This window comes from Schistocerca americana, chromosome 7 (genome assembly GCF_021461395.2).
Source record: "Schistocerca americana isolate TAMUIC-IGC-003095 chromosome 7, iqSchAmer2.1, whole genome shotgun sequence".
NCBI lineage: Eukaryota > Metazoa > Arthropoda > Insecta > Orthoptera > Acrididae > Schistocerca > Schistocerca americana.
Genome location: NC_060125.1, coordinates 615,836,371 through 615,863,317, shown reverse-complemented (window position 1 = coordinate 615,863,317; position 26,947 = coordinate 615,836,371). Strand labels below are relative to the sequence as shown.

The 26,947-nt window shown below is 44.6% G+C and overlaps 1 protein-coding gene across 1 annotated transcript in view; it reads right to left on the bottom strand.

The window, feature by feature from the left end:
- LOC124621913 (probable cytochrome P450 6a13) overlaps window positions 1–26,947 on the bottom strand; it is a 99,378-nt gene that overhangs the window by 14,725 nt on the left and 57,706 nt on the right. Inside the window, exons 3-4 of the mRNA XM_047147418.1 lie at window positions 17,898–18,138; window positions 11,698–11,919 (exon numbers count right to left, since the gene is read on the bottom strand). Of these exons, the coding sequence (XP_047003374.1) occupies window positions 11,698–11,919; window positions 17,898–18,138 (463 nt within the window). The remainder of the gene's footprint in view (window positions 1–11,697; window positions 11,920–17,897; window positions 18,139–26,947) is intronic.

Genomic DNA, 26,947 nt, shown 5'->3' with positions numbered 1-26,947 from the left:
ATCCTTTCATCCCGTTTTATTCTCATCAGATGGCCTGGTCACTGAAGACATCTGGAATTTATTATTCTTACTGTTTTTGCTTGTAGTGATAGCATATGAACTTTTATGTTGTTCCTCTCATATAACTTCATTATTTATTATCATAGTATGGATTAAAGATGCTCCTATTGATATTCAAAGAATTGTAACTGGAGTTCTTCCATTTTAGTTAAACACTACGTTTCCATTCGATAGATCAGGACTGGTGAGATGATCATGTTTGTAGCTTCACTAGCTGTTACCACGTCTGCTTGCATATCAGTACTTTTTTATGTTGAGGGATGGAGAGTGACTTAGCTGTTGTATGTGCCATGACGTCAGCTGCTCACACGTTTTTACGCGTCTGCCTGTTTGGGTAAGCATCGCTCGTGTTGTGCCCCCAGCCCCCTCTTCACGCCCTCCCCAAGGGCTACAACGCCTGACAAGCTGGCACAGGTGCAACACTCCCGCTGTGCAGCTTAATGGTGCGTGCCGAGGGGCGTGGTTAGGATCGCAGATCTATGCATTGTGCTGTTGAAGTATCTATTCATTGTAAAAGATGAACATCATCCAACAAATTTAATAATTGTTGAACATGCTTCTGTTCTCTGATGTAAAAAAAGATGTTCCACTCCATACTTCACCCTCTTAGGCATCGATTTCGTTTTTAATTTTTAAAGGAGCCTTTTTTTCCTCAGAGTTGGTGCTAGCTCCAAACCAGATTTTATGGAAATTGGCTCGGCGCTTTACTCGTGAAAAGAAAACAAATAATTACACTATCGCATTTATATAACACACACCAAAAAAAGTTTTGCATCACCTCGGATCCTGTACAGAAAATTGGAATATAGATAACATAAACATCATTTTCGCCCTTTTCACTGCTCATGAAAACCACACATTGCCTGTTGTATCACCATACAGCGAGACCATCAGAGGTGTTGGTCCAGACTGCTATACACGCCGGTACCTCTAATACCCAGTAGCACGTCCTCTTGCATTGATGCATGCCTGTATTCGTCGTGGCATACTATCCACAAGTTTATCAAGGCACTGCTATACCAGATTGTCCCGCTCCTCAATGGGGTGGTTGGTGGGTCACGTCGTCCATAAACAGCCCTTTTCAATCTATCCCAGGCATGTTCAATACGGTTCATGTCTGGAGGACATGCTCGCCACTCTCGTCAAGGGATGTCGTTATCCTGAAGGAAGTCATTCACAAGATGTGCACGATGGGGGCGCGAATTGTCGTCCATGAAGACGAATGCCTCGCCAATATGCTGCCGATATGGTTGCACTATCGGTTGGAGGATGGCATTCCGCTGTCGTACAGCCGTTACGGCGCCTTCCATGATCACCAGCGGCGTACGTCGGCCCCACATAATCCCACGCCAAGACCGCAGGGAACCTCCACCTTGTTGCACTCGCTGGGCAGTGTGTCTAAGGCGCTCAGCCCGACCGGGTTGCCTCCAACAACGTCTCCGACTATTGTCTGGTTGAAGGCATTGTGCCACTCATCGGTGAATAGACCGTGATGCCAGTCCTGAGCGTCCATTCGGCATGTTGTTGGGCTCATCTGTACGGCGCTGCGTGGTGTCGTGGTTGCAAAGATGGACATCGCAATGGACGTCAGGAGTGAAGTTGCGCATCATGTAACCTATTGAGCACAGTTTGAGTCGTAACACGACGTCCTATGGCTGCACGAAAAGCATTATTCAACATGGTGGCGTTGCTGTCAGGGTTTCTCCGAGCTATAATCCGTAGTTATCGGTCATGCATTGTCGTCGTAGCCTTTGAGTAGCCTGAGCGAGGCATGTCATCGACAGCTCCTCTCTCTCTGTATCTCCTCCATTCCGAACAACATCACTTTCGTTCACTCCGAGAAGACTGGACACTTCCCTTGTTGAGAGCCTTTAGTGGCACAAAGTAACAATGCGGACGCGATCGAACCGCGGTATCGACCGTCTAGACATGGTTGAACTACACACAAGAGCCGTGTACCTCCTTCCTGGTGGAATGACTGGAACTGATCGGCAGCCGGTCTCCCTCAGTCCAATAGGTGTTGCTCATGCATGGTTGTTTACATCTTTGGGCGGATTTAGCGACGTCTCTGAACAGTCAAAGGGACTGTGTCTGTCGTACAATATCCACAGTCAATGCCTATCTTCAGGAGTTCTGGGAACCGGGGTGATGGAAAACTTTTTTGATGCGTGAATTAGTTTGAATTTTAGTTTTCTATGTCAGTAATTTATGCACTAGAGATTTTTGTATGTAATACTACGGTATGTCTACATTCTGGATGGCTCTTGTTTTGTTTACCTGTCACTGCACATAGAAAATTAATTGTTAAATCAGTCTAAATTATGTTTCCGATTAAAGGCATCAGTATACTCCTTTAATTTGTTATTCTCTTATGAATATGACTATTGTGTAGAACAACGATGGAAGGAAGGAGAAAATCTAATTTCTGCAAGCTATGGTAAAATGTAAATCCACTGTCATCTCTCAGGAAGGAGAAAATATGTTTTTGGAAGCTATGCTAAACTGTAAATCCGCTATCATCCAGAATACAAAATACAACTTTCAGGAGATGAAAGTAATTAAAGAAGTCCGAATTCCTTATGAACGTAACTTGTAAGATTCGTTTCGTTTTTAATAACTTCATAACACAAGAAAACTGCCCAGGAGCGAGACTGATTCTTTCCCCAGATTCCACCTCCTCCCCACTCCTTATAACCCCATTGTTACCGCAGTGTGTGCACAAGTATCTAGAAGAATTCGTTATACCATTAAGCAGAGACGTTCAATTTGCATATAGGACTTTTTTCTTCCGAGACACATAAAATTCACCAAATAACGGAAGTATGATAACGGGCTTGCAGATGCTTAACAGTAAGCACAAAATAATGAATGTTGAGTATGCCGATAGGAAAATATATTGCTTAACACAATTAAAGGCTCATGTTTCCGAAGCCCCGCAACTGTCTCCCATTGCGAAACTTAAAGGCGGTAGGACGTCAAACTGGCCGACTTGGAGCAGGAGAGGCACCACAGGACATTTTAATTTCCACTGTCTATAATTTTACAGATAAATTCATTAAACTTTGTCAGCATGACCAGGAAGAGTTCAGGATTCACGCTCTCAGCAGAGGAAGTTCAAAAATATAGCAAAATATATTTTTTATACGTGTGAAATGTCATCATTTTTTCACTTACTATTGGCTGGATTCGTTGCTATAGGTATACTTTTCTTCATAAGTAAGGGAGATTCTTCGATGAATTTTGCACAGCATACAAACCATACTTACAGGTGTATGAAACTCTAGAATTTTCCAAATCTATTAAAAACTGTGTTAAAAATTGAGATAAGTAACCATAAAATTTGAGTTATTTGTAAACATGAAGTTTAAAATGCAACAGCTCATTTCGTGTTTTCATTAATTAAATAAATTCTGGAGTTTCATGCACCTGTAAGTATGGTTTGTATGCTGTGCAAAACTCATCGAAGAACCTCTCTTACTTGTGAAGAAAAGTGTACCTATAGCAATAAATGCAGCCAATAGTAGGTGAAAAAATGATGAAATTTCACACGTAAATTTTTTTTTTATACTTTTGAACTTACATTGCTACGAGTTTGAATCTTGAATCCTTCTTGGTCGTGTTGACAAAGTTTTATGAATTTCTTTTTAAAAGTATAGAAAGTGGGAATTAAAATGTATGGTGCCTCTCCTCCTCCAAGTCGGCCCGTTTGGCGTCCTACCCCACTTAAGTTTGAAATTTGGATGAAAGGTCCCCAAAGGCTTCCCCTGAAATGGGGCTAAAGAGACGTCAGCCTTGGGATCGCTGATGCTACAAATAGCATGGTGTAAGCACATGCGAAACAAATTCCAAAGGTCAGAAATTCATGTGAGGATGAGGGTGGGTTAATGATGTCATATTGGCACCAAATTTCACCATAATTTTACCGAATCCCGTCCTGGACGTGTCACATGATGGGACGGTTGGAAGATCGCAATACCCCTTCCCGCTCACATTTTATCCCTTCTCTTGACGTCTCTGGGATGAAGATCCGATCCGCTTCGCCCGGCTTGGAAATAATGCGGTATTCTTTCGAATGGTCGAGGAAAAATTTCAGACACACGGCCACGTAGAACCGACACAGTCTCAGGGCGTGGCATAACGGACACAAATGAAATCAACCCAGTGGGGCTCTGACTGCCATACCTTTCGCCGTCGAAACCACAGTACGTAGTACAATGTGAAGCAGAACGACCCGCATCAAAACACTCTCAGGACGATTCAAATCTTCTCCAAGGATACCTTTGGCCAGAAACTTCCTTGCGTGTGACCGCAGACCTCTGCTTTGTAGTGCGACAGCAATTTCTGCCTTGGAGTCCCAGACAGAATCTCGTAGAGACCGTTCAAAACCATTCGATGAAATTTGAATGTGTTCCAAAGTAGCAAAGAGTGCCTTTTCTTTTCCAGTTCTCTTGTTTCTTGTTTCGCGTCCTCATGTGACATTATCACTGGGGGCGGGGGAGAGGGGGGGTGGAGATGCGGCAATAAAATGGCAATTCTCTCTAATTAAAACCACCCAGTTCGGGAACTCCCTCGTTGTTGCCCACCGACATTTGTTGAGCACTTTAATAACATGCCTGTACATAAAGCAACAACGGCAAGAGTTCTAGTGCCTCCTAGCAGGGTTGCGGAATTGAAGAGATGTCAATGGTTTGCCCGTCAACAAGCAACTAGGAGACCGTCACAGGTTGTGTCTACACAGGTACGTTATTAAAGTGCACACCAAAGGCGGGCGGATGGCGCCGCAGGTGTTGACGAACTTGGAATACCTCAGAGGGACCCTTTGCCGTTGTATTCACACATATGTCAATGTCGGTCTGAATCCGTAGCGGAATGACGAACGTAGAGGTCTGCGATGCCGAGGACCTGGGTCCGATATCCGAGACTCTCAATGGTTTTTCCTTGATTGTAGCCCTGGTACGGGGAACAACCTCGTGATAATAGCTGAGAAGCTGTTTGACCGAACAGTAGCGGCTCTGCGATCTGGAAAGTCTACAAACCGGCCAGGAGGCCGATGTACCGACCACATGCCCCGACACATCGCATCTGCGTGATGCAGCAATGCAAAGGATGACACGGCGGCCAGTAGACACACCTAGGGCCTTCGCTGCCCAGCGCTCGCTATGAATCAGTGTCACACCCCCTCTGTGATGACGCCACAAGGGGATGAGAAACAGGTGGGTCCATCCTGTACACAGCAGTGAAAACTACGGTTGCACTGCACTCCAAAGGTGTCCTGTCACGCTCAGTGGGGTTTCAGGACCACGATGTCTTTACCCTAAGATTCAATCGTCCAGGGTGGGGAGGGCGGTTCGCGAATGTCAAAGATTGTCAAGAACGCCGAACATTGTCCTGTTGTTCGTCACACTCTAATGGCTCTGAGCACTATGGGACTTAACTTCTGTGGTCATCAATCCCCTAGAACTTAGAACTACTTAAACCTAACTAACCTAAGGACATCACACACATCCATGCCCGAGGCAGGATTCGAACCTGCGACCGTAGCAGTCGCACGGTTCCGGACTGAGCGCCTTAACCGCGAGACCACTGCGGCCGGCTCGTCACACTCTAAATTGTTGTTTTAGACCGTGAAATTTGTGGGTATAATCGCCGAAATGGAAAGGGTGATTTCATTCATTAACGCCCTTTATGCGACCGCCTGAGTCCTTTCCATGTCGATTCTGAACAGTGGTGTGAAACGTTTTCCTCGGCCACACGTAATAAAACCCATTTCCCATCGGGTGAACCGTCAACGATGGCGTTGGGCAGAATTGTGGTGAAATCTGGTGCCAATGTAACGACGTTAACCCACGTTATAACTCACATGAGCTTCTAAGCTTTGCATTTTTTTTTACTTTCACGTGTCGACAGCTTGATGTTTGAAGCGCCGCCAAGCCCGAGGGTGACATCATAGGTTGTCACGCCTCTGAACCATTACAGAGCAAAGTTGTATGCACCTTTGAACTAAATTTAAAATCAAGTGTCACAACAGGAGGCCTTTATCAGGTTTTGGAAAAGTGATAATTTAATTGTATTGCGGAGTGTAGTACAGCATTTGGTGGGGTTATAGAAGCATTTGACGAATTTGGGTACTTGCGGCAATTGAAAACGGAGAGCGAAGCTGAAATAAATTGAAGGACAAAAATTTCTTGGGGTTCATATGGGTAACTGAATGCTGTATTCAGAAGTGAATACCCAATTACAATTTATGAAATACCTGTAACCACTGTATACAGGCGGTACGCAGTTACGGATGTGCAATGTGGACGATTAATACGGAAATTGTTCAGAAGTTAATGATGGACCAGCGAGCTCGGATAGCATGCATGTTGGGCTTAATAAAAATGGCCGGAAAACATACAAGCGGGTAAGAGTAAAGACAAGAGTCGAAGACGTCATGGGAGCTCTTTCGAAACTGAAGTGATACGCTACTCATATAAAGAGAGGAAGTCACTGAAAGTGTAGGAAGGAGTGTCGGTGCTGTACTCATCGTGTTAAGAAAGCAGCCAGAGGACGGCATGAAGGTAGATGGACTGACAACACAAATAAGTGGGAGGAACTTGGATGCGAAAACGGAAGAGTACGATGTGAAGAGAACGCAGTAAGAATCCTATATCCAGCAGTGGATGACAGATTGCTGATGATAATGATCATCATATGATAGGTTCATTCTCGGTTAGTATTCTTCCTTGCGTTCCGGAACCATTTCTTCCCCACTCCCCCCCCCCCCCCCCACACACACACACACCCACCACCAAGTCCAAGGGCTATTCATCGACTAGCCTAGTTTCAGCAGAAAGTATGAATTATACTTATTATGGATTATACTTAATATAGTAAGTTTTAGATAATATTTACTTGTCATCCCTTTCACTCTTTCAAACCTCCAAAATATGCTAAAGTGTCTTACTAATTCAGTAATTCTTGTCACAAGTGTACCAATATCAAAGTACTTTCCATAATTATTCTTACATTCCACAATGCTCTTTTGCCCTGCCCCAACTCCTGGTGCTATGACTGAGAGGGCTGAATTATTTTCCGTGATCTGTCTCTGGTTACATGTATATCAAGTCTTACTGAAATTGATGCTACTACAGCTGTAGAACTATACTCCACCTGTTACCCCATTTTTTCAACACGTCTAACTGTAGAGGTAAATTTGGTCAGGATTGTTAAGAATCAGCTTAGTGACTCCAAAAATCGTTGATCTGTCAGATATACATGCAAAGGAGTTTGTGATAAGGTTCACATTTAACTCCCACAACACCCACATCCTATCCTCAAAATTCAAACGGCTCTAAGCGCTATGGGACTTAACATCTGAGGTCATCAGTCCCCTAGACTTAGACCTACTTAAACCTAACTAACCTAAGGACATCACACACATCCATGCCCGAGGCAGGATTCGAACCTGGGACCGTAGAGGTCGCGCGGTTCCAGACTGAAGCGCCTAGAATCGCTCGGCGACTATCCTCAAGGCAGTCAGAATTTCCCATCCTGATAGTACGAGACAGTAAATCATATACTTAACAATTTAGGTGACAATTGGTCCACACATTCCACAGTTAGTCATACATGACACCACTTTTCCTTCCCTTTCTTCACAGATAAGGATGGAAGTGTGACGGCCCTCGCAGCACTTTAATGTGACATACTGATACATTTTGAGAGGATAGTGAGTTTAGTAAAATAGATGAGAATTAATATATAATGATTAAAACCAAAATGTCCTTTCGTCTCCAAATCAGTGTAGGGTATCTTTTGAACTGGCTTTGACCATAAACAACCACTGACTTGTCACTCGCAGGTCCATGTGGGCCAACTTCCTGCCCACGCCGGCTTTGGCAAAAACAGCCACTGAGCTGGACCAGCTGCGTGATTGAAGAGCAACTGACATTCCAATATCATGTCCATGTAGATTAGCTATTGAGCCGGCTTTGACAGTGAAAGGCGGCTGACCTTCCGCCAGAATGGCTATGTAGGTCAACTCCCAGACCAGCTTTGATAGAGAACAGCCTGAACGAAAAGTTGCTCATCTTCTGGACGAGCTTTGACAGATATTATGGGCCTGCTTAAGCCCAAGCTGTCAAGCAACCTATTTTATTTTATAATATGCCTATCACAACAGTCAGTATTCTCGATCTGTGAATGCTTTATGGCTACTGCAAACAACATTCACTACTACCACTGAATATACACCTAATTACTTCTTCTCCTTTCGTATTATTACAGTGAGGGGACATATTACTTTCTGCAGCCTTGGGAGCCATCTTAGTTTGGTGACGAGTTAACTTAAGGGACTGGTGGGTCATAAATATGTTTGCTACTGAAAGCAGACCCAGAGACTGTGTATGACAGGGAATTCACTGTATTCGCACAGCAAGCTGACTGGCGCTGCCTGCATTCCGTGAAACTTCACTACTGGCCATTAAAGTTGCTACAGCAAGAAGAAATGAAGATGATAAACGGGTATTGATATACTAGAACTGACATGTGATTACATTTTCACGCAATTTGGGTGCATAGATCCTGAGAAATCAGTATTCAGAACACCCACCTCTGGCCGTAATAACGGCCTTGATACGTGAAGGGCATTGAGTCAAACAGAGCTTGGATGGCGTGTACAGGTACAACTGCCATGCAGCTTCAACACGATACCACAATTCATCAAGAGTAGTGACTGGCGTATTGTGACGAGAAAGTTGCCCGGCCACCATTGACCCGACGTTTTCAGTTGGTGAGAGATCTGGAGAATGTGCTGGCCAGGGCAGCAGTCGGACATTTGCTGTATCCGGAGAGGCCCGTACAGCACCTGCAACATACGGTCGTGCATTATCCTGCTGAAATGTAGGGTTTCGCAGGGATCGAATGAAGGGTAGAGCCACGGGTCGTAACACATCTGAAATGTAACGTCCACTGTTCAAAGTGCCGTCAATGCGAACAAGAGGTGACCGAGACGTGTAACCAATGGCACCCCATACCATGATGCCGGGTGATATGCCAGTACGGCGATGACAATTACACACTTCCAATGTGCGTTCACCGCGACGTCGCCAACACTGATGCGTCCATCATGATGCTGTAAACCGAACCTGGATTCATCCGTAAAAATGACATTTTGCTATTTGTGCACCCAGGTTCGTCGTTGAGTTCACCATCGCAGGCGCTGCTGTCTGTGATGCAGCGTCAAGGGTAACCGCAGCCATGGTCTCCGAGCTGATAGTCCATGCTGCTGCAAACGTCGTCGAACTGTTCGTGCAAATGGTTGTTGTCTTGCAAACGTCGCCATCTGTTGACTCAGGGATCGAGACGTGGCTGCACGATCCATTATGCCATGCGGATAAGATGCCTGTCTTCTCGACTGCTAGTGATACGAGGCCGTTTGGATCCAGCACGGCGTTCCGTATTACCCTCCTGAACCCACCGATTCCATCCAGAATGAGATTTTCACTCTGCAGCGGAGTGTGCGCTGATATGAAACTTCCTGGCAGATTAAAACTGTGTGCCCGACCGAGACTCGAACTCGGGACCTTTGCCTTTCGCGGGCAAGTGCTCAACCATCTGAGCTACCGAAGCACGACTCACGCCCGGTACTCACAGCTTTACTTCTGCCAGTATCTCGTCTCCTACCTTCCAAACTTTACAGAAGCTCTCCTGCGAACCTTGCAGAACTAGCACTCCTGAAAGAAAGGATATAGCGGAGACATGGCTTAGCCACAGCCTAGGGGATGTTTCCAGAATGAAATTTTCACTCAGCAGCGGAGACTGGGTATGACAGGGAATTCACTGTGTTCTGTCTTCGCACAGCAAGCGAACTGCCCGAAGCCTGCATTCTGTAAAAAACTACATTGTCAAGAAGTTACGACGAATCATTTTTACAGACGTAATAATCGAAAAGGTCGTGTGTATCACTCAGAACTTGTCCGCAGGAATTGTCCGCAGCCACATCGAAAAGGGTTCTTCGTTTAAATCCGAATAACGGGGACTCTGACGGACTCACAGCAACTATTTCTGTGCTTTCCTGAATGTATCTATGAGCATGCCTTTTGGTTGGCTGAGATTAGAGACGTGTTATGTAGTGGGATAGATTTTCTACTGTCCTTCCTGTGCCAGGCCGCTACTGGTAATCCATGACAAATTCTGTAAGAGTAGGAATTTGTTTAACTTATTTATAAAATTGTTGTTGCTCAGAACTTGCCAAATCTCCTGCAGATTGGTCAGTGGGTTCATATGGTGACAGATTCAGCAAAGTTTCAGAGAATAAAGTCAAATGACACTTGGCTGCTAGGTGGCAAAGAGAGAATACTTGCTACCATGAGATCAGTGAGTAGACATTTGCTTCATGGGCTCCATCGAGAATGTGGCCAAGAGATATGTCTCCATCTTAGAGCCAAGTACAGAAGTTGAGCTATACGCAGAATTTCCCGCTGCCAACGCTGCTGACTTCCACACTCACACCATCTAGGGGAGCAAAGGATAGGCCGTCAATGTAATCACTTAGCTAAGGGGGTTGTGTGCCTAGTTAATTTACGCCAGGGTCATTTGTGCAGTTTTTAACCTTCTCAGCCAAATAGTTGCTCCCACTACGCGCTTTGGCGATTTTACTGAATTTTGTAGTAGATTTTCCAATGCTCTTTCTTTAAACCACCAACCACTTTCGCAGTCTTTGGCCGTATCTGTGTTGTAGTTCCATGTTATACTTCCATGTGTCCACCCACCTGTGCCAAGGCTATATTTTGCAATTAGAAACTTTTGTTTAATTATTAAATGTTTACCTGTTTAATTCCGTAGGTAAATTATTTGTTCAGTGAGTTATGGTAATAAACCAAATTGTGATAGTGCTTTCTTGTTTCCTTCATTAATACATGAGTATGAGGTGTGGTATCTGTACTTTTGTGCTTAATTGGGCTCTTGCATGACATCATTTACCTTAAATTTACATAATCTTATTGGGAGCTTTCCTTTTCCTCTGGGTCACTGGGTATCGGACTTCTATCATCGCGGGACTGCTACGGTCGCAGGTTCGAATCCTGCCTCGGGCATGGATGTGTGTGATGTCCTTAGGTTAGTTAGGTTTAAGTAGTTGTAAGTCTAGGGGACTGATGACCTCAGATGTTAAGTCCCATAGTGCTCAGAGCCATTTTTGAACTTCTATCATCGTAAGTGTATGATAAACAGTTCAACTGACACCTCACACTGTGAAGAGCCACTGCGCCGCGCGGGGTTAGCCGAGTGGTCTAGGGCGCTGCAGTCATGGACTGTGCGGCTGATAGCAGCGGAAGTTCGAGTCCTCCCTCGGGTATGGGTGTGTGTGTGTTTGTCCTTAGGATAATTTTGGTTAAGTAGTGTGTAAGCTTAGGGACTGATGACCTCGGCAGTTAAGTCTCATAAGATTTCACACACATTTGAACAATTTTTTTTTGAAGAGCCACTGTGCTACCATCGATATGTTCATGTAGGTCATCTGTCAGTACTGAGAGTAACTAGCCACATACCTGTCAACTGTGCAGCCATGTAGGGGATCTCCTGAACCAGCTTTAGTTGTGACCTATCCATGTTGAGTAACTCTTAGAGTAACTTTGGTGGTGAACCACAACCTACCTGCCACTAGCAGGTCCATATAGGTCATCTCCTGGATGGCGTCGTAGGTGATCTCACCCCCATGGCGGGAGAGAACCGCGTCCACTTCCTTGTGGGCGCGTGTCTGCAGCACGGGGTTGGTGGACAGCTCGTGCAGACAGAAACTCATAGCCGACGACGTCATCTCGAATCCAAGAGTGAACGCCAACAGCAGCTGCGCCACCACCAAGTTGTCAGTCACCTCTGGAACAGCAACGTCGCCTCCAGTGACCCGTTACGTTACAATGTGTCAAACACGCGCTAAATTTATGTTTGGTACCAAAGTGCACTGTATTTTGTATGAATATCGAGTTCATCTTATTCGAAAATGCAGTAAGTTGTCATTCGGAAAATTACTGGTAGATGGCAGAAGCGAACAGTAACACGTCTTTTTTTTCGGTCGAGCCTGGCTTTGTTTTATTTCCTATTTCTATATTTATTCAACGTTCGGCTCCACAGCAATCAGTCTCGCCTTTATGTGGATGATCCCAACTTCAGTACCCGGTACGGTCAGGGGATTTTTCTTGATCGTAGCACTTGAAAGGTGTGCGAGCAGCCTCATGAGGCCGATTTAGGAGCTTTCTGAACGAGAAGTACCGTGTGATCGCCAAGTCTTTCCGCAGAGGCTAGCCTTGCGTGTCTCGCCTTGGGGGCGCGTAAGGTTCGCAGCACACCAGAGTCCCGCCTGCACGTGTTCCGTGGACCTGCAGTGGTAGAGTGGGGGCAGTAGTGTTGTGTGTGCGTGACAGCTAGGACTACTGATAATTTAAAAAATATCGTTATTTAAAAGTATCATTATTGGCCATCGATGTACTGAAAAAATGTCTGTATATCGATACATCGACGGGAAACGCATTGACATACCGGCCAAAAGGTATATCGGCTGCACGTCGTAAATATACTGCCAGTTTTAGAGCTGTATATTTAAGTACTGATTTATTATTAGATATTCTGTACATCAACAAGTTAGCAGCCTGCTTATTCCCCTCAGAGCAAGAACTGAAAGGAAAACGATGCATTTTCACGTCTGGCGACAACCACTTTGCTAGTAATAGTAACTGCATGTAAGTGGTTCAATAAAAGGTGTCTGAAGGGTCCGTTGTTCGGTTTCGTCACATATCGGATTTATCTGGAACAGTTCATGTCGACTACCTTGTTATTTCATTTCTGCAACCACCAGCGACCTAGCAAGTTTAGCGAAGTGTGGTGAAGTTAAACGCTCTAATTTCTATTAGCTGCGCTGAGCGCCGATTACGTAAGCATTTCCCCTCACACGTCCCTGACCGACGCGAAGACCAATCTCTGCGATTAGATTTTCATCACCAGTTTCAGCTCCGAAGAAATAGTACACTAGCTGCAGCCTACACGGTAGCTCAGCGTGTTCGGTCAGAGCTGATTGGCCTCTGTAATAAAAAAACTGAGTGAAAGGATCAACAGCGAACTTGAACGGATGTCATGTGACGTCCGCAAAGACCAAACACAAAAAAAACTGTTCTAGGCGCTTCAGTCTGGAACCGCCCGACCGCTACGGTCGCAGGTTTGAATCCTGCCTCGGTCATGGATATGTGTGACGTCCTTAGGTTGGTTAGGTTTAAATAGTTCTAAGTTCTAGGGGACTGATGAGCTCGGATGTTGAGTCCCATAGTGCTCAGAGCCATTTGTACCATTTTTACATTATAAAATTGTTTTTTTTTAACGCAACTGGTGCGCTGTTCCTTGACGGCGGAAATCATGTTATTTCATTCACACCGCCACCCCCAGTGTAATCGGTTTTCTTGTTTGTGCTATCTGTACTTGCTTCACACCGTCAAATAGAAAAACTGGACGTGACGAATGATCAAAAACTAGTAATAATCCTCCACACAGTGAAGTTCAAAAGAGCAACTTCATATATGTATCGAAAATTGCTAAAAAATATAATATAAAATAAAAATATCGGCACTCGATACAGCCATGTCGATATCGGTACATCGATGTACCGGTGAAAAAGATATCGCCAATATATTATTGAATTATTTGGAAACTATATCGATATAACGATATTTTCGCGGCAGCCCTAGTTGCAGCTGTTAACTGTGTTATTGTCTAGTTCTTGTGTAAGCTTACCGGCGTGACAATGCTTGCTAATAAAGAGAGAGTGTTTTTAATGGAAGAGTTTTCCCGGGCAGGAGGAAACTTTACGGAGGGTGTGAGGCGGCAGTTTATATTGCGTTTTCCTGCCTCGAGGTGTCCACATCGTCACACTGTAAGCGATTTAATTCGCAAATTCCAGACGACAGGTTCAATTCGTGATGCACTGGTGCGCTCACAATTCTAACACAACGGAAGGTTGACGACATTTCGGACATCATGTAGCGGAGTCAAACCAAATCAGTGACGAGATCATCGCCAAAGGCTGAAGTCTCTCGTACGACAGCTTGTAAGACTGTAGCCGAAGAACTGTGGATGTATACGTACAAAATTGCTTCTGTGCAATGTTTACATTGTACGGGCCATGTGAAACGAATAGCGTATTGTGAATGGTTTCAGCGATTTGTTAATCGACGTGGAGCTGATGTTTTGGATCGACCCTTTCTCACTGACGAGGCTTGCTTTCACCTGTCTGGCTATATTGAATCCCAAAATTGTCGGATTTGGCCTTCAGAAAATCCACATGCCTTAACAGAAACGCCACTGTACGCAAAGCCAATCGGAGTATGGGTCGCCATAACGTGAGCGCGAATCATAGGGCCGATCTTGTTCGATACTAACACCACTTCTGGTATGTATTGTTCCCAGATAATGTATCCATTTATTGCTCTGCTGAATGAAAATTAGATCTACCACTCATGTTTCCAACAAGACAACGGTACTGCTCATACAACATATCAGTGCGTACTATGTTTAGATGAAATCTTTGGAGAAAAAGTAATTGTGAAAGGTCTCTGTCCTCCGCGCTCACCGAATCCGTCTCCGCCCGACTACTTTCTTTGGGAGCGTCTAAAACATGTGTGCATCAAAATAACCCAAAGACAACAGATGAATTGAAGAAAGCGATAAGTGATTATCTGAATTCGATTAGACGATGAGTATTGATAAACAGATGAATTGAAGAAAGCGATAAGTGATTATCTGAATTCGATTAGACGATGAGTATTGGTAAAGGTGTTCGCAAACAAACATAAACGGGTTAAACTAAGCATTCAAGAAAGAGGAAAATATTTCCAGCACCTGCTGTAATACACTACTGGCCATGAATATTGCTACACCACGAAGATGACGTGCTAGAGACGCGAAATTTAACCGACAGGAAGAAGATGCTGTGATATGCAAATGATTAGCTTTTCAGAGCTTTGACACAAGGTTGGCGCCGGTGGCGACACCTACAACGTGCTGACATGAGGAAAGTTTCCAACTGATTTCTCATACACAAACAGCAGTTCACCTGCGATGCCTGGTGAAACGTTGTTGTGATGCCTCGTATAAGGAGGAGAAATGCGTACCATCACGTTTCCGACTTTCATAAAAGTCGGATTGTAGCCTATCGCGATTGCGGTTTATCGTATCGCGACATCGGTGCTCGCGTTGGTAGAGATCCAATGACTGTTAGCAGAATATGGAATCGGTGGGTTCAGGAGGGTAATACGGAACGCCGTGCTGGATCCCAACGGCCTCGTATCACTAGCTGTCTAGATGACAGACATCTTATCCGCATGGCTGTAACGGATCGTGCAGTCACGTCTCGATCCCTGAGTCAACAGATGGCGACGTTTGCAAGACAACAACCATCTGCACGAACAGTTCGACGACGTTTGCAGCAGCATGGACTGTCAGCTCGGAGACCACGGCTGCGGTTATCCTTGACGCTGCATCACAGACAGCAGCGCCTGCGATGGTGTACTCAACGACGAACCTGGGTGTACTAATGGCAAAACGCCATTTTTTTCAGATGAATGCAGGTTCTGTTTACAGCATCATGATGGTCGCATCCGTGTTTGGTGACATCGCGGTGAGCGCACATTGGAAGCGTGTATTCGTCATCGCCATACTGGCGTGTCACCCGGCGTGTGGTATGGGGTGCCATTGGTTACACGTCTCTGTCACCTCTTGTTCGCATTGACGGCACTTTGAACAGTGGACGTTACATTTCAGATGTGTTACGACCCGTGGCTCTACCCTTCATTTGATCTCTGCGAAACCCTTCATTTCAGCAGGATAATGCACGACCGCATGTTGCACGTCCTGTACGGGCCTTTCTGGATGCAGTTAATGTTCGACTGCTGCCCCGGCCTGCACATTCTCCAGATCTCTCACCAATTGAAAACGTCTGGTCAATGGCGGCCGAGCAACTGGCTTGTCATAATACGCCAGTCAGTAGTCTTGATGAACTGTCGTATGGTGTTTAAGCTGCATGGGCAGCTGTACCTGTACACGTCATCCAAGCTTTGACTCAATGCCCAGGCGTATCATGGCCGTTATTACGGCCAGAAGTAGTTGTTCTGGGTGCTGATTTCTCAGGTCCTATGCACCCAAATTGCGTGAAAATGTAATCACACGTCAGTTCTAGTATATTTGTCCAATGAATACGCGTTTATCATCTTCATTTCTTCTTGGTGTAGCAATTTTAATGGCCGGTGGTGTATTATTGAGTACAGTGAATTCAACTGCAATTAATATAATTGATTAATTTCGTTGTTTTAATTCTAATAATGTTTCATCCCGACTCCCAACATAGCTGCATCCACTAGCAGTGAATTCCGGGCTGCAGCTTATACAGTGATATGAACGTGCTGCCAACCTTACGCGGCCCGCAAGGAGAGATACGCCGAGCTCGCCGCCGCGGGAAGACTTCGCGGACGCACTGTAGCAGCTCCAAGATATGGAGAGCTAACAACGACCGGAAGAGCGGCGTGCTTAGCCCACATCCGTCCAAGCCGCATCGTAATGACGGCGAAAGGAAGAGAATGACATGGCGATCAGATCTCAAGGTATGGTCCTCTGGGCTTTAATGCGGTGTCCCTTGTATTTTATATGTCTGATCTATCAGCCCACATTTCATTCACGTAGGAGCAACTGACAGTCGACAGAATTTTACGCTATTTATACGGCATTTCTGACAATATTTTATTTTGTTCTCAAAGTGAAAGCCTCACGACAGGAAATTCCAGAATGAGGAATATGAATGTGACCTAAGGGATAAACTAAAAGAAGGTAATATCAATTCTGCCATTAACCCCACAGCAAAAGGTATATTAAGGTGCTATGCACATACCATAAGTGGCGTCTGAAAGGCGAGCAGATCAAGGTTCAAGCGAGAATATTTCTCAGGCCTGATGTGAATGTGTTATTCTCAACGTGAGCCAGCCTTTAGCATTATTTGAGAAGATAATTATTTCAAGAAGTTACATACCATATAGAATATTATAGTTTGGTTGTTGCATTTATATACGAAACATAGCTTTTACGCTATGGAAAAATTCATTTTTCTCAGTAAATGACGAGAGTTAACGTTCACAAATTTTGTGCATCTCATGGCGTGGAAAGAAGTTTGTGCCTTACTGGAAAACTGAGATTAACTGATACTTGCTTTACGTGAGTGACATAAAGTCCCGTTAGCAGTCTGATGTACCATGTACCATACATAGCAAGCAAAACAATACGTAAAGACGCGAAAACAGTGTTCATATATACGTTCTGATAAATGGATCCAAAATCATACTGTATTACGGACTGCTCGCTTTGAAACGAGGTGTCCAGTTGTCACCGAGTGTCTGGACGTTAGGTATGGTGCACGTAGTTGTCAGGTAGTTAGTAGTCCACCTCTACGTATTCAGTGACCTGCCTTGTGCGCAGTAAGGTACGCTAGTGTACCCACACTGAAATTCACGGGAGCACCATCATGCATACGCAACAAGCATCGACAGGCTGCTACTAGAATATCATTCAAGTTAGTACGCAATATGTTGTGCAAAAATCCTTAAGAAGTAAATGTAACAGTTATGAAAATTGTACTACATCTACTGCATTATTAACAGCTTCGTCGAAAGCAGCCTTCCATTTCCGGAAATACGTTGATATGAAATTTTGTGCTAACTGATACGTAACAACTCTGATTGTACAGAATTCATTTCCATTTTCGATCGCCTTGTGTAACCTGTTTACTTACGCTCATCTGTCCCTCTTAAAATATCTTAACTACTTACCTATTTTTTCGCAGCTTTCCTCAGACGTGAAACCTTGATCTTTCAGTTCCATCATAAAATGTACCAGATCCTCCCGACGAATGTTGTTCTTCTTTCTGTAATCCATCGTTTCCAGGACTATACGATCGAAGAACTCCGCCACCGTGGAACTGAAGTATTTCACTCTCAGTACAGCCCCGAGTCTTGGAAGCATAAAGGCCAGCATCGCGCCGATAATCTCTTTCTTCGAATGCGGAAGAATCTGGGAAGAAGATAAAGGTAAAGTGAGTGTCCCTGAATAGCGAATGATCGCGGTCATCTGTGGAAGGACTTCTGGAACCAGAGCTACGCCCCCGTATACTGGGAAATTGTGGGAAATGTGGGCAGTTGTGGTATTTACTGAAACGGTTGTAACTCTTACCATTATGTTTTCGCAAAATAATATTGGACATTGTCTATAACGTAAGTTTCAAACCCATGCGAGGTGGTATCCGAAAGTACCTGAAATTAGAATTCTCCGCCCAATTCGATATGTTTATGCTAAATGTCCCTAAGGTGACGCCCGAACTTCTATTTTCAACCAGTCTGAAAATTCGATGCCAGCTAAGTGGTTTGCTTAGTTGTTGTTGATATATTTCCATTGTCATGTTTCCTTGAATTTCCAGTTTTGTGAAATTTGAGGTGAAAGAGTAGCGTATTGGTATAAAGCACTGTTTACACTTGGAAAAATCGTTGTGGGAACACATCAAACGTTGAAGCCAGTCTTTCAATACGATTTATGTCAGGTGCAGACCTAAACTGGTATCCGAGTTCCAGAAACGACCGTACATCAACTGATTCTGCTCTTCCATCAGCTGGAATGAAACAAGAAAGTATTCGGAGAGTGAGGGATCCGATTGTTTAAAGTCGTAGACTGATTATCGAAGACCTGTGCAACGCCTTGAGAGTAAGATATGCAAGTGAACTTTCTATCCGGTTCTAGGCGCTACAGTCTGGAACCGAGCGACCACTACGGTCGCAGGTTCGAATCCTGCCTCGGGCATGGATGTGTGTGATGTGCTTAGGTTAGTTACGTTTAAGTAGTTCTAAGTTCTAAGGGACTGATGACCACAGCAGTTAAATCGCATAGTGCTCACAGCCACTTGAACCCCTTGAACTTGAACTTTCTATCAGAAGAACGGAACACGCGTAGGACTGTGGTGAAGTCTGTGTCACGATTCGTCCATGACGGTCAGACTCAACATCGCACAAAAGTCTGCAGCGAACTTAGACTACTGCTTCAAGACGACCCAGTTTCTTTTTTCAAAGTTTGTCACTGAGGAAGAAAGTTTAACTGTGACCCTAACCCCTAGCAGAAATCGTGGCAATGAAATAATCATTCTTCACCTTGGCCAGTATAAACTCGACAAGTCAAGAACAACATTAAGTTCTATTTGATCTGCTTCCATTCTTACTGACTCAATTTTTTTTGTTCATAAGGTACTTTTCCCTCCTGGTTATGTGATCAGTATGGAATTATATGAATGGGTCCAAATACGTCAGAAGGACGACACGAAGAGGAAACGTCCACAGAAGTGGCGTACGAATTACGGGGTTTTCCTTCATGACAATGCGTGACCGCATACGACCTACATTTTTAGTAATTTTTTATTAAGAACAATATGAGAATCACTTCCCGCACACCGTACTATTCCTCAAGATGAAAATCTAGCTGAAGGGTGAAGATCTGATACAGCGGGTGAAATTGAAGCGGGTCGCACAAGGTAATACACGCCTAAACAAATACTCAAGGTTGCATATCAATCGAGGCATAAACATCGTGAAAAGCCTACCCGCTCCAAAGAGGACTAGTTAGAAGGTGCGAGAACTAGGTAAGACGTAATATATATTTTGATACAAAAGAAAAGAAGTATTCACAATATTAAAAACTACCGTCCTATCAGCTTGCTCTCAATTTTGTACAACATTTTCAAAAAGATCATGTTAAACCGAATTAGTCCCACCCTAGACTCTGCCCAATCTATAGTACAAGAAGGATTTCGAAGCAACTTTAGCACTATTGACCACATTCTGACCGTTAGTGAAGTGATAAGCAGAGCGAATGAATACCAACTGACTCTCTGCATTGCGTTTGTTGACTTTGAAAAGGCATTTGACTCCGTTAGCCATGTAGCTGTCCTCCAAGCATTGAGTGAGCAAGGAGTGGGAGCAGCATACATTGAAGTGCTCAGGAAAATCTACGAGAACTCTTCAGCTTATGTTAACATCGGCGAATCAACTCAAGAATTCCGCGTCACGAGGGGTGTCAAGCAAGGCGAACCCATCTCCCCAAAACTGTTCTCTGCTGTATTGGAAATGGCTGTGTCAAAGCTGAGCTGGGAAGGTAAGGGAATTAGAGATAATGGAAGAAGGCTTACCAACTTGAGATTTGCTGATGATATTGCCTTACTGGCCAAAGACTTCGCAGAGCTCCAAAACTTAGTTACAGATCTGGAATCGGAATGTCAGCTGGTTAGCTTGATCATAAACCTTTCCAAAAAAAATGTAATGACCAACAAATGGGTCCCAGCTGGAGACGTGAAAGTCACGAACAGTCTGTTATAAGAGGTCAGTGAATATGTCTACCTTGGCCAGATTATAAATATGAAGGGAGACATAAGGCCAGAAATCTATCGACGCATCAAGCTTGACTGGCAAGCATTTGGGAAGAATTCAGCAGTATTAAGATAAAAAATGCCAGTAAATCTGAAGAAAGCAATATTTGATCAATGCATTCTTCCTGTGATGACTGATGGTTGCGAGACATGGACACTGAACTCATTTACAAAAGGGATACTTAGGACAGCACAGAGAGCCATGGAGAGATCAATGCTGGGCTATACAAGAAAGGATAGGAAAAGGGCAGATCACATCCGGTCTATGACGAAGGTTAATGACATCCTAGAGACAGCAGGTTCCTTGAAATGGCAGTGGGCTGGCCACGTCGCAAGAAGAAAAGACAACACATGGACGAAGCTAGTATTGGAGTGGAGCCCGAGAGAGCACCGGAGGCCTAGAGGAAGACCACCAGACAGGTGGGACAAAGACATCAAGAAGATTGCTGGTAACACCTGGCAGAGAACTGCCCAAGACCGTCCCACTTGGAGAACACTGCTGAAAGCCTACCTGAATTCACAACTCTAAGAGGCCACATCATTTAATGATTGAATTTTTTGATATTTTACTAAAGAAAAGTTTCCGAGTTCATTCTTCATGGGCCAAATCTTCATATACTAGGAGTACAAAAACGTGTGTAGTAAAATTCACATATCGTATTCACGACAAACGACGTAGAATATGTCAGTATGTCCGAGCGAAAACGTGGTTACATGGTAGCCATTAGATAGCCAGATACAGCTATTTTTATTTTTAGTTTACAATAAATTAGATAAAGTCGGTCCATCACCATGCAGATATTGTTTACTGAGGAACTTACCTGTAGGATAGAAGACGAGAAACAGAAATATTTTCAATGCGTTTTTAAAACTCACATTATCCACACGGGCTATCAGTTCACAAAGTATTTGGGTAAATATTTTACGGCTAAAAATTTTAACCTATCTGTGACTGAGTAATGTTAAGCTGTGCATAACCTAACACGTTGTCCTTAGCAATATCTATAAGGGTGCTACAATGATTCTGCAATTCTACCTGATTCTACACCACAATCTTGTTAACACAGTAAATGTTGCCAGAATAAGATTTTAACTCTGCAGCGGAGAGTGCGCTGATATGAAACTTACTGGAGGATTAAAACTGTGTGACGGACAGAGACTCGAGCTCGGGAACTTTGCCTTTCGCGGGCAAGTGCTCTACCAACTGAGCTGTGAGGACGGGTCGTGCGTCGTGCTTTCGTAGGTCCGTTGGTAGAGCACTTGCCCGCGAAAGGCAAAGGTCTCGAGTTGGAGTCTCGGTCCGTCACACAGTTTTAATCCTCCTGCAGAGCAAAAATCTCATTCTGAAAATATCTCCAGGCTGTGGCTAAGCCATGTCTCCGCAATACCCTTTCTCCCAGTAGTGATAGTTCTCCAAGGATCGCAGAAGAGCTTCTGTGAAGTTTGGAAAGTAGGAGACGAGGTACTGGCGGAATTGAAGCTTAGAGGACGGGTCGTGAGTCGTGGTTGGGTAGCTCAGTTAGCAGAGCGCTTGTCCGCAAAAGGCAAAGGTCCGGAGTTCGAGTCTCGCTCTGTAAGCGTATTGTCATATCGCTGGCTTAGTTGTGGAGTATCTTTGCGGGCAGCACGTTTGTAGAGTCGAGCGCGGGACACGAAACTGTGATGTTGTATAGTGTGTAGCTCTGCATGTGAGAGGCATTGTTAGTAGGGAAGTTGAAGTGTTGCTACAAATGCTATTACAGTAAAGTGATAAAATAAGCAATTGATTCAGAGGAAAAGTGCGTTAAGAAGTAATTTCAAAATGAGCATTGCTATTGATAACGTATTTGTGTATCCTCTCGTTGCGTACTTTACTGTATCAATCATCTGCACCGTGTTCGGTCTCTCAGAGTGAATCAGCAAAAATTAGTTACCACAAAAGAGTGCAAACAAGTGTAGCGAGCGTGAGGACGTGCGTTCGATCATCACGTTTCCGCATTATCAACAATCAGCCGCGCCGCGACGGTTAGCGCACGCTCGTACAAGTGAGAACTAAGAATTGAAAAATTAACTTTACGAACAGCTTTATATGAATACTAATGTCAAGGAGGACTGGTACCAAAATAAATCTGTGTATGCGTGGCGAGCGTAAGAACTTTCGTGCGATCATTTGGCTTCCGCATCATCAACAATAACCCGCGTCGTTTTGGTTACGCGTACGCTTGTCAAAGTGATATTGTGGACAGATAATCATCAAGATTGTTAATTGGGATAAACATTTACGACTTAAAGTGTAAACAGTGCAACCTGTGATTTCTTATCGTCTCAGAATATAGTTGTTCATACCAGACGTAGAACAGTGTTGTGCTTTGACGTTGAGTGGCTCTCCTACCTTGCTTGCATATTTAGATAGATAATTTCAGGCAAGCCAGCAGCAGTGTGGAGCAGAACAGTACGACCGCCGCGGGATTATCAGGTATGCGGTGTGGACAGGGCGCACGGTCACGAAACGACAAACAGTTTAGGGGTCCCCGACCCACAATTGTACCCCCGGGCGTTTTACAGGTCCGACACTCAGTTTTAATCTGCCAGGAAGTTTAAATGTCTTGGTAGGATGTTGTTAGTGCACCCAGGTTTTTTTAGTAGTTGTCTCTGCAGCGAACAAGGATGGACACAAGATATTATCCTTAGATCACATTTTTATGCAATTAATATTTGCATCGATGTGGAAAGGACGCAGAAGATTAATTCGTACGATATCACTGAAAGGAAGTATGCAAAGCTTATTAATTTCCTAATGCTTGTATCTTCCAAATCAACAAGTACATACAGAGCAGATGTTTCTTAGCTCATACATTCGAAGCGTTTAATTAGTTTTTGTCAGTTCAAGTTCTCCTCCTCCTCTCTTTATCAGTCTCCTCCTCCCTCTACATCTGTCCATCTCCTTGCCCTCTCTGTTCAGCTCCTGCTACCTGTTCATCTCCTCTCCTTCCATTTCTGTCCATTTCTTCCTCCTCCCCCTCACTGTAAATTTCCCTCTTCCCTATCTCTGCCTATCTCCTCGTCCTATCTGTATCTGTCTCCTCCTTTCCCTTTGCTGTCTGTCCATCTCCTCGTCCTCCCTTCTCTCTGCAAGTTATCACATTCACCACAATCGAAGGCTGGTGGCTCTTACCCCTGCAGTATTTCTTTGCAAATAGTAACTAATATATGTACCAAATTTGATTTAAATAGTTTCAGAGGTTTAGATTGGACTTCTTAACCGCGACTTTTTCTCACGTACGCACACGTCGGATATATTACACACATATTTAACATATTTCACACCTATATGTACACACACTTTACCTGTATGTCTAGCGAATTTCGCTCTGCAGTCACATTTTCACGCAGCTTAATGTTTATAACATCGTATCTCCTGAACAATGAGCTGTGTAATAGAATCATTTGGCAGCCACGTCCAGTCTCATATGGGTCTACTATCTGCGTGGTGTGTTGTGAAGAGAATTAGTAGTAAGGCAGTAAGAAATTATAACGTTATGTGGCAGTATTTCACGCATCTCAGTGTGTGTCATTTCATATCTCCAGATATATATGTTGTGCAGTGATATGTTTTTCTAAGTACATTCAGCGGCATATGTGGGATTCTGTCTGGGAATTGTGCTGCGAAGAAGGGAAAAAACAAAAAAATTAATTAAAATGTCATGCATGATGCGGCAGGTTTTTCCTCGCATCTCAGTATTTGACGTCGTATCTCCAGAACTGTGTGTCGTCAGAAGATATAATAACTCTGTAGGTACGTTCAACGATAAATGTGGATATTGTCTGTGAAAAGTGTTGCGATAGAATTAGTAGCAACGAACTAACATATTAAAAAGTCTTGCATTACGCAGTAGGTTTTCACGCGTTTTTATGACGTCGTGTCTTCCCTCGAAAAATAATGTAATTTTTCTGGTACATCCAGTGGTATATGTGAATACTGTTTGCAGAATGTGCCACGGACACATTTAGTAGTAAAGAACTAATAAATTAAAACGTGGTGTTTCAAATGGCAGTTTTTACTGCTTTAACGCAGAAAATGTACACTACTGTCCATTAAAATTGCTACAGTAAGAAGAAATGCAGATGATAAACGGGTATTCACTGTCCAAATATATTATACTAGAACTGACATGTGATTACATTTTCACGCAAATCAGTACCCAGAACAACTACCTCTGGACGTAATAATGGGCTTGATACGCCTGGGCATTGAGTCAAACAGAGCTTGGATGGCGTGTAGAGGAACAGCGGCCCACGCGGCTTCACGACGATACCACAATTCATCAAGAGTAGTGACTGGCGTATTGTGACGAGCCAGTTGCTCAGCCACCATTGACCGGACGTTTTCAGTTGGTGAGAGATCTGGAGAATGTGCTGGCCAGGGCAGCAGTCGAACATTTTCTGTATACAGAAAGGCCCGTACAGGACGTGCAACATGCGGTCGTACATTATCTTGCTGAAATGTAGGGTTTCGCATGGATCGAATGAAGGGTAGAGCCGCGGGTCGTAACACATCTGAAATGTAACGACCACTGTTCAAAGTGCCGTCAGTGCGAACAAGAGGTGACCGAGACGTGTAACCAATGGCGCCCCATACCATCACGCCGGGTGATACGCCAGTATGGCGATGACGAATACACGCTTCCAATGTGCATTCACAGCAATGTCGCCAAACACGGATGCGACCATCATGATGCTGTAAACAAAACCTGGCTTCATCCGAAAAAATGACGTTTTGCCGTTCGTGCACCCAGGTTTGTCTTTGAGTACACCATCGCAGGCGGTCCTGTCTGTGATGCAGCGTCAAGGGTAACCGCAGCCATGGCCTCCGAGCTGACAGTCCATGCTGCTGCAAACGTCGTCGAACTGTTCGTGCAGATGGTTGTTGTCTTGCAAACGTCGCCATCTGTTGACTCAGGGATCGAGACGTGGCTGCACGATCCGTTACAGTCATGCGGATAAGATGCCCGTATGTCGACTGCCAGTGATACGAGGACGTTGGGATCCGGCACGGCGTTCCGTATTACCCTCCTGAACCCACCGATTCCATATTCTGCTAACAGTCATTGGATGTCGACCCACGCGAGCAGCAACGTCGCGATACAATGGACCGCAATCGCGATATGCTACAATCCAACCTTTATCGAAGTCGGAAACGTGATGGTACTCATTTCTCCTCCTTACACGAGGCATCACAACAATGTTTCACCAGGCAACTGCTGTTTGTGTATGAGAAATCGGTTGGAAACTTCCCTCATGTCAGCACGTTGTAGGCGTCGCCACCGGTGCCAACCTTGTGTGAATGCTCTGAAAAGCTAATCATTTGGATATCACAACATCTTCTTCCTGTCGGTTAAATTTCGCGTCTGTAGCACGTTATTTTCGTGGTGTAGCAATTTTAATGGCCAGTATTGTAGTAAGCGACAGACTTTTATTTCCTTTCATCATTTTGTTGGGATCTTCAGACAGAAAAAGTTTCGTAAGGGTTCTGAAATTGTATGTATAGTTTGTTGCAAGACTCTAAATGCACTTGTTCTCCGGTTGCTAGCTCACATCCGGCAGTGATTCTGTCCACGTAGGAAATTATATGTTTGCCAAAATTGATTGAAATTGGTCCAGTTGTTTTGGAGAAGAACTGGAGCATACATACACTCCTGGAAATTGAAATAAGAACACCGTGATTTCATTGTCCCAGGAAGGGGAAACTTTATTGACACATTCCTGGGGTCAGATACATCACATGATCACACTGACAGAACCACAGGCACATAGACACAGGCAACAGAGCATGCACAATGTCGGCACTAGTACAGTGTATATCCACCTTTCGCAGCAATGCAGGCTGCTATTCTCCCATGGAGACGATCGTAGAGATGCTGGATGTAGTCCTGTGGAACGGCTTGCCATGCCATTTCCACCTGGCGCCTCAGTTGGACCAGCGTTCGTGCTGGAGGTGCAGACCGCGTGAGACGACGCTTCATCCAGTCCCAAACATGCTCAATGGGGGACAGATCCGGAGATCTTGCTGGCCAGGGTAGTTGACTTACACCTGCACGGCGCCAAACACGCATACGACCATCATTGTCACCAAGGCAGAAGCGACTCTCATCGCTGAAGACGACACGTCTCCATTCGTCCCTCCATTCACGCCTGTCGCGACACCACTGGAGGCGGGCTGCACGATGTTGGGGCGTGAGCGGAAGACGGCCTAACGGTGTGCGGGACCGTAGCCCAGCTTCATGCAGACGGTTGCGAATGGTCCTCGCCGATACCCCAGGAGCAACAGTGTCCCTAATTTGCTGGGAAGTGGCGGTGCGGTCCCCTACGGCACTGCGTAGGATCCTACTGTCTTGGCGTGCATCCGTGCGTCGCTGGGTCCGGTCTCAGGTCGACGGG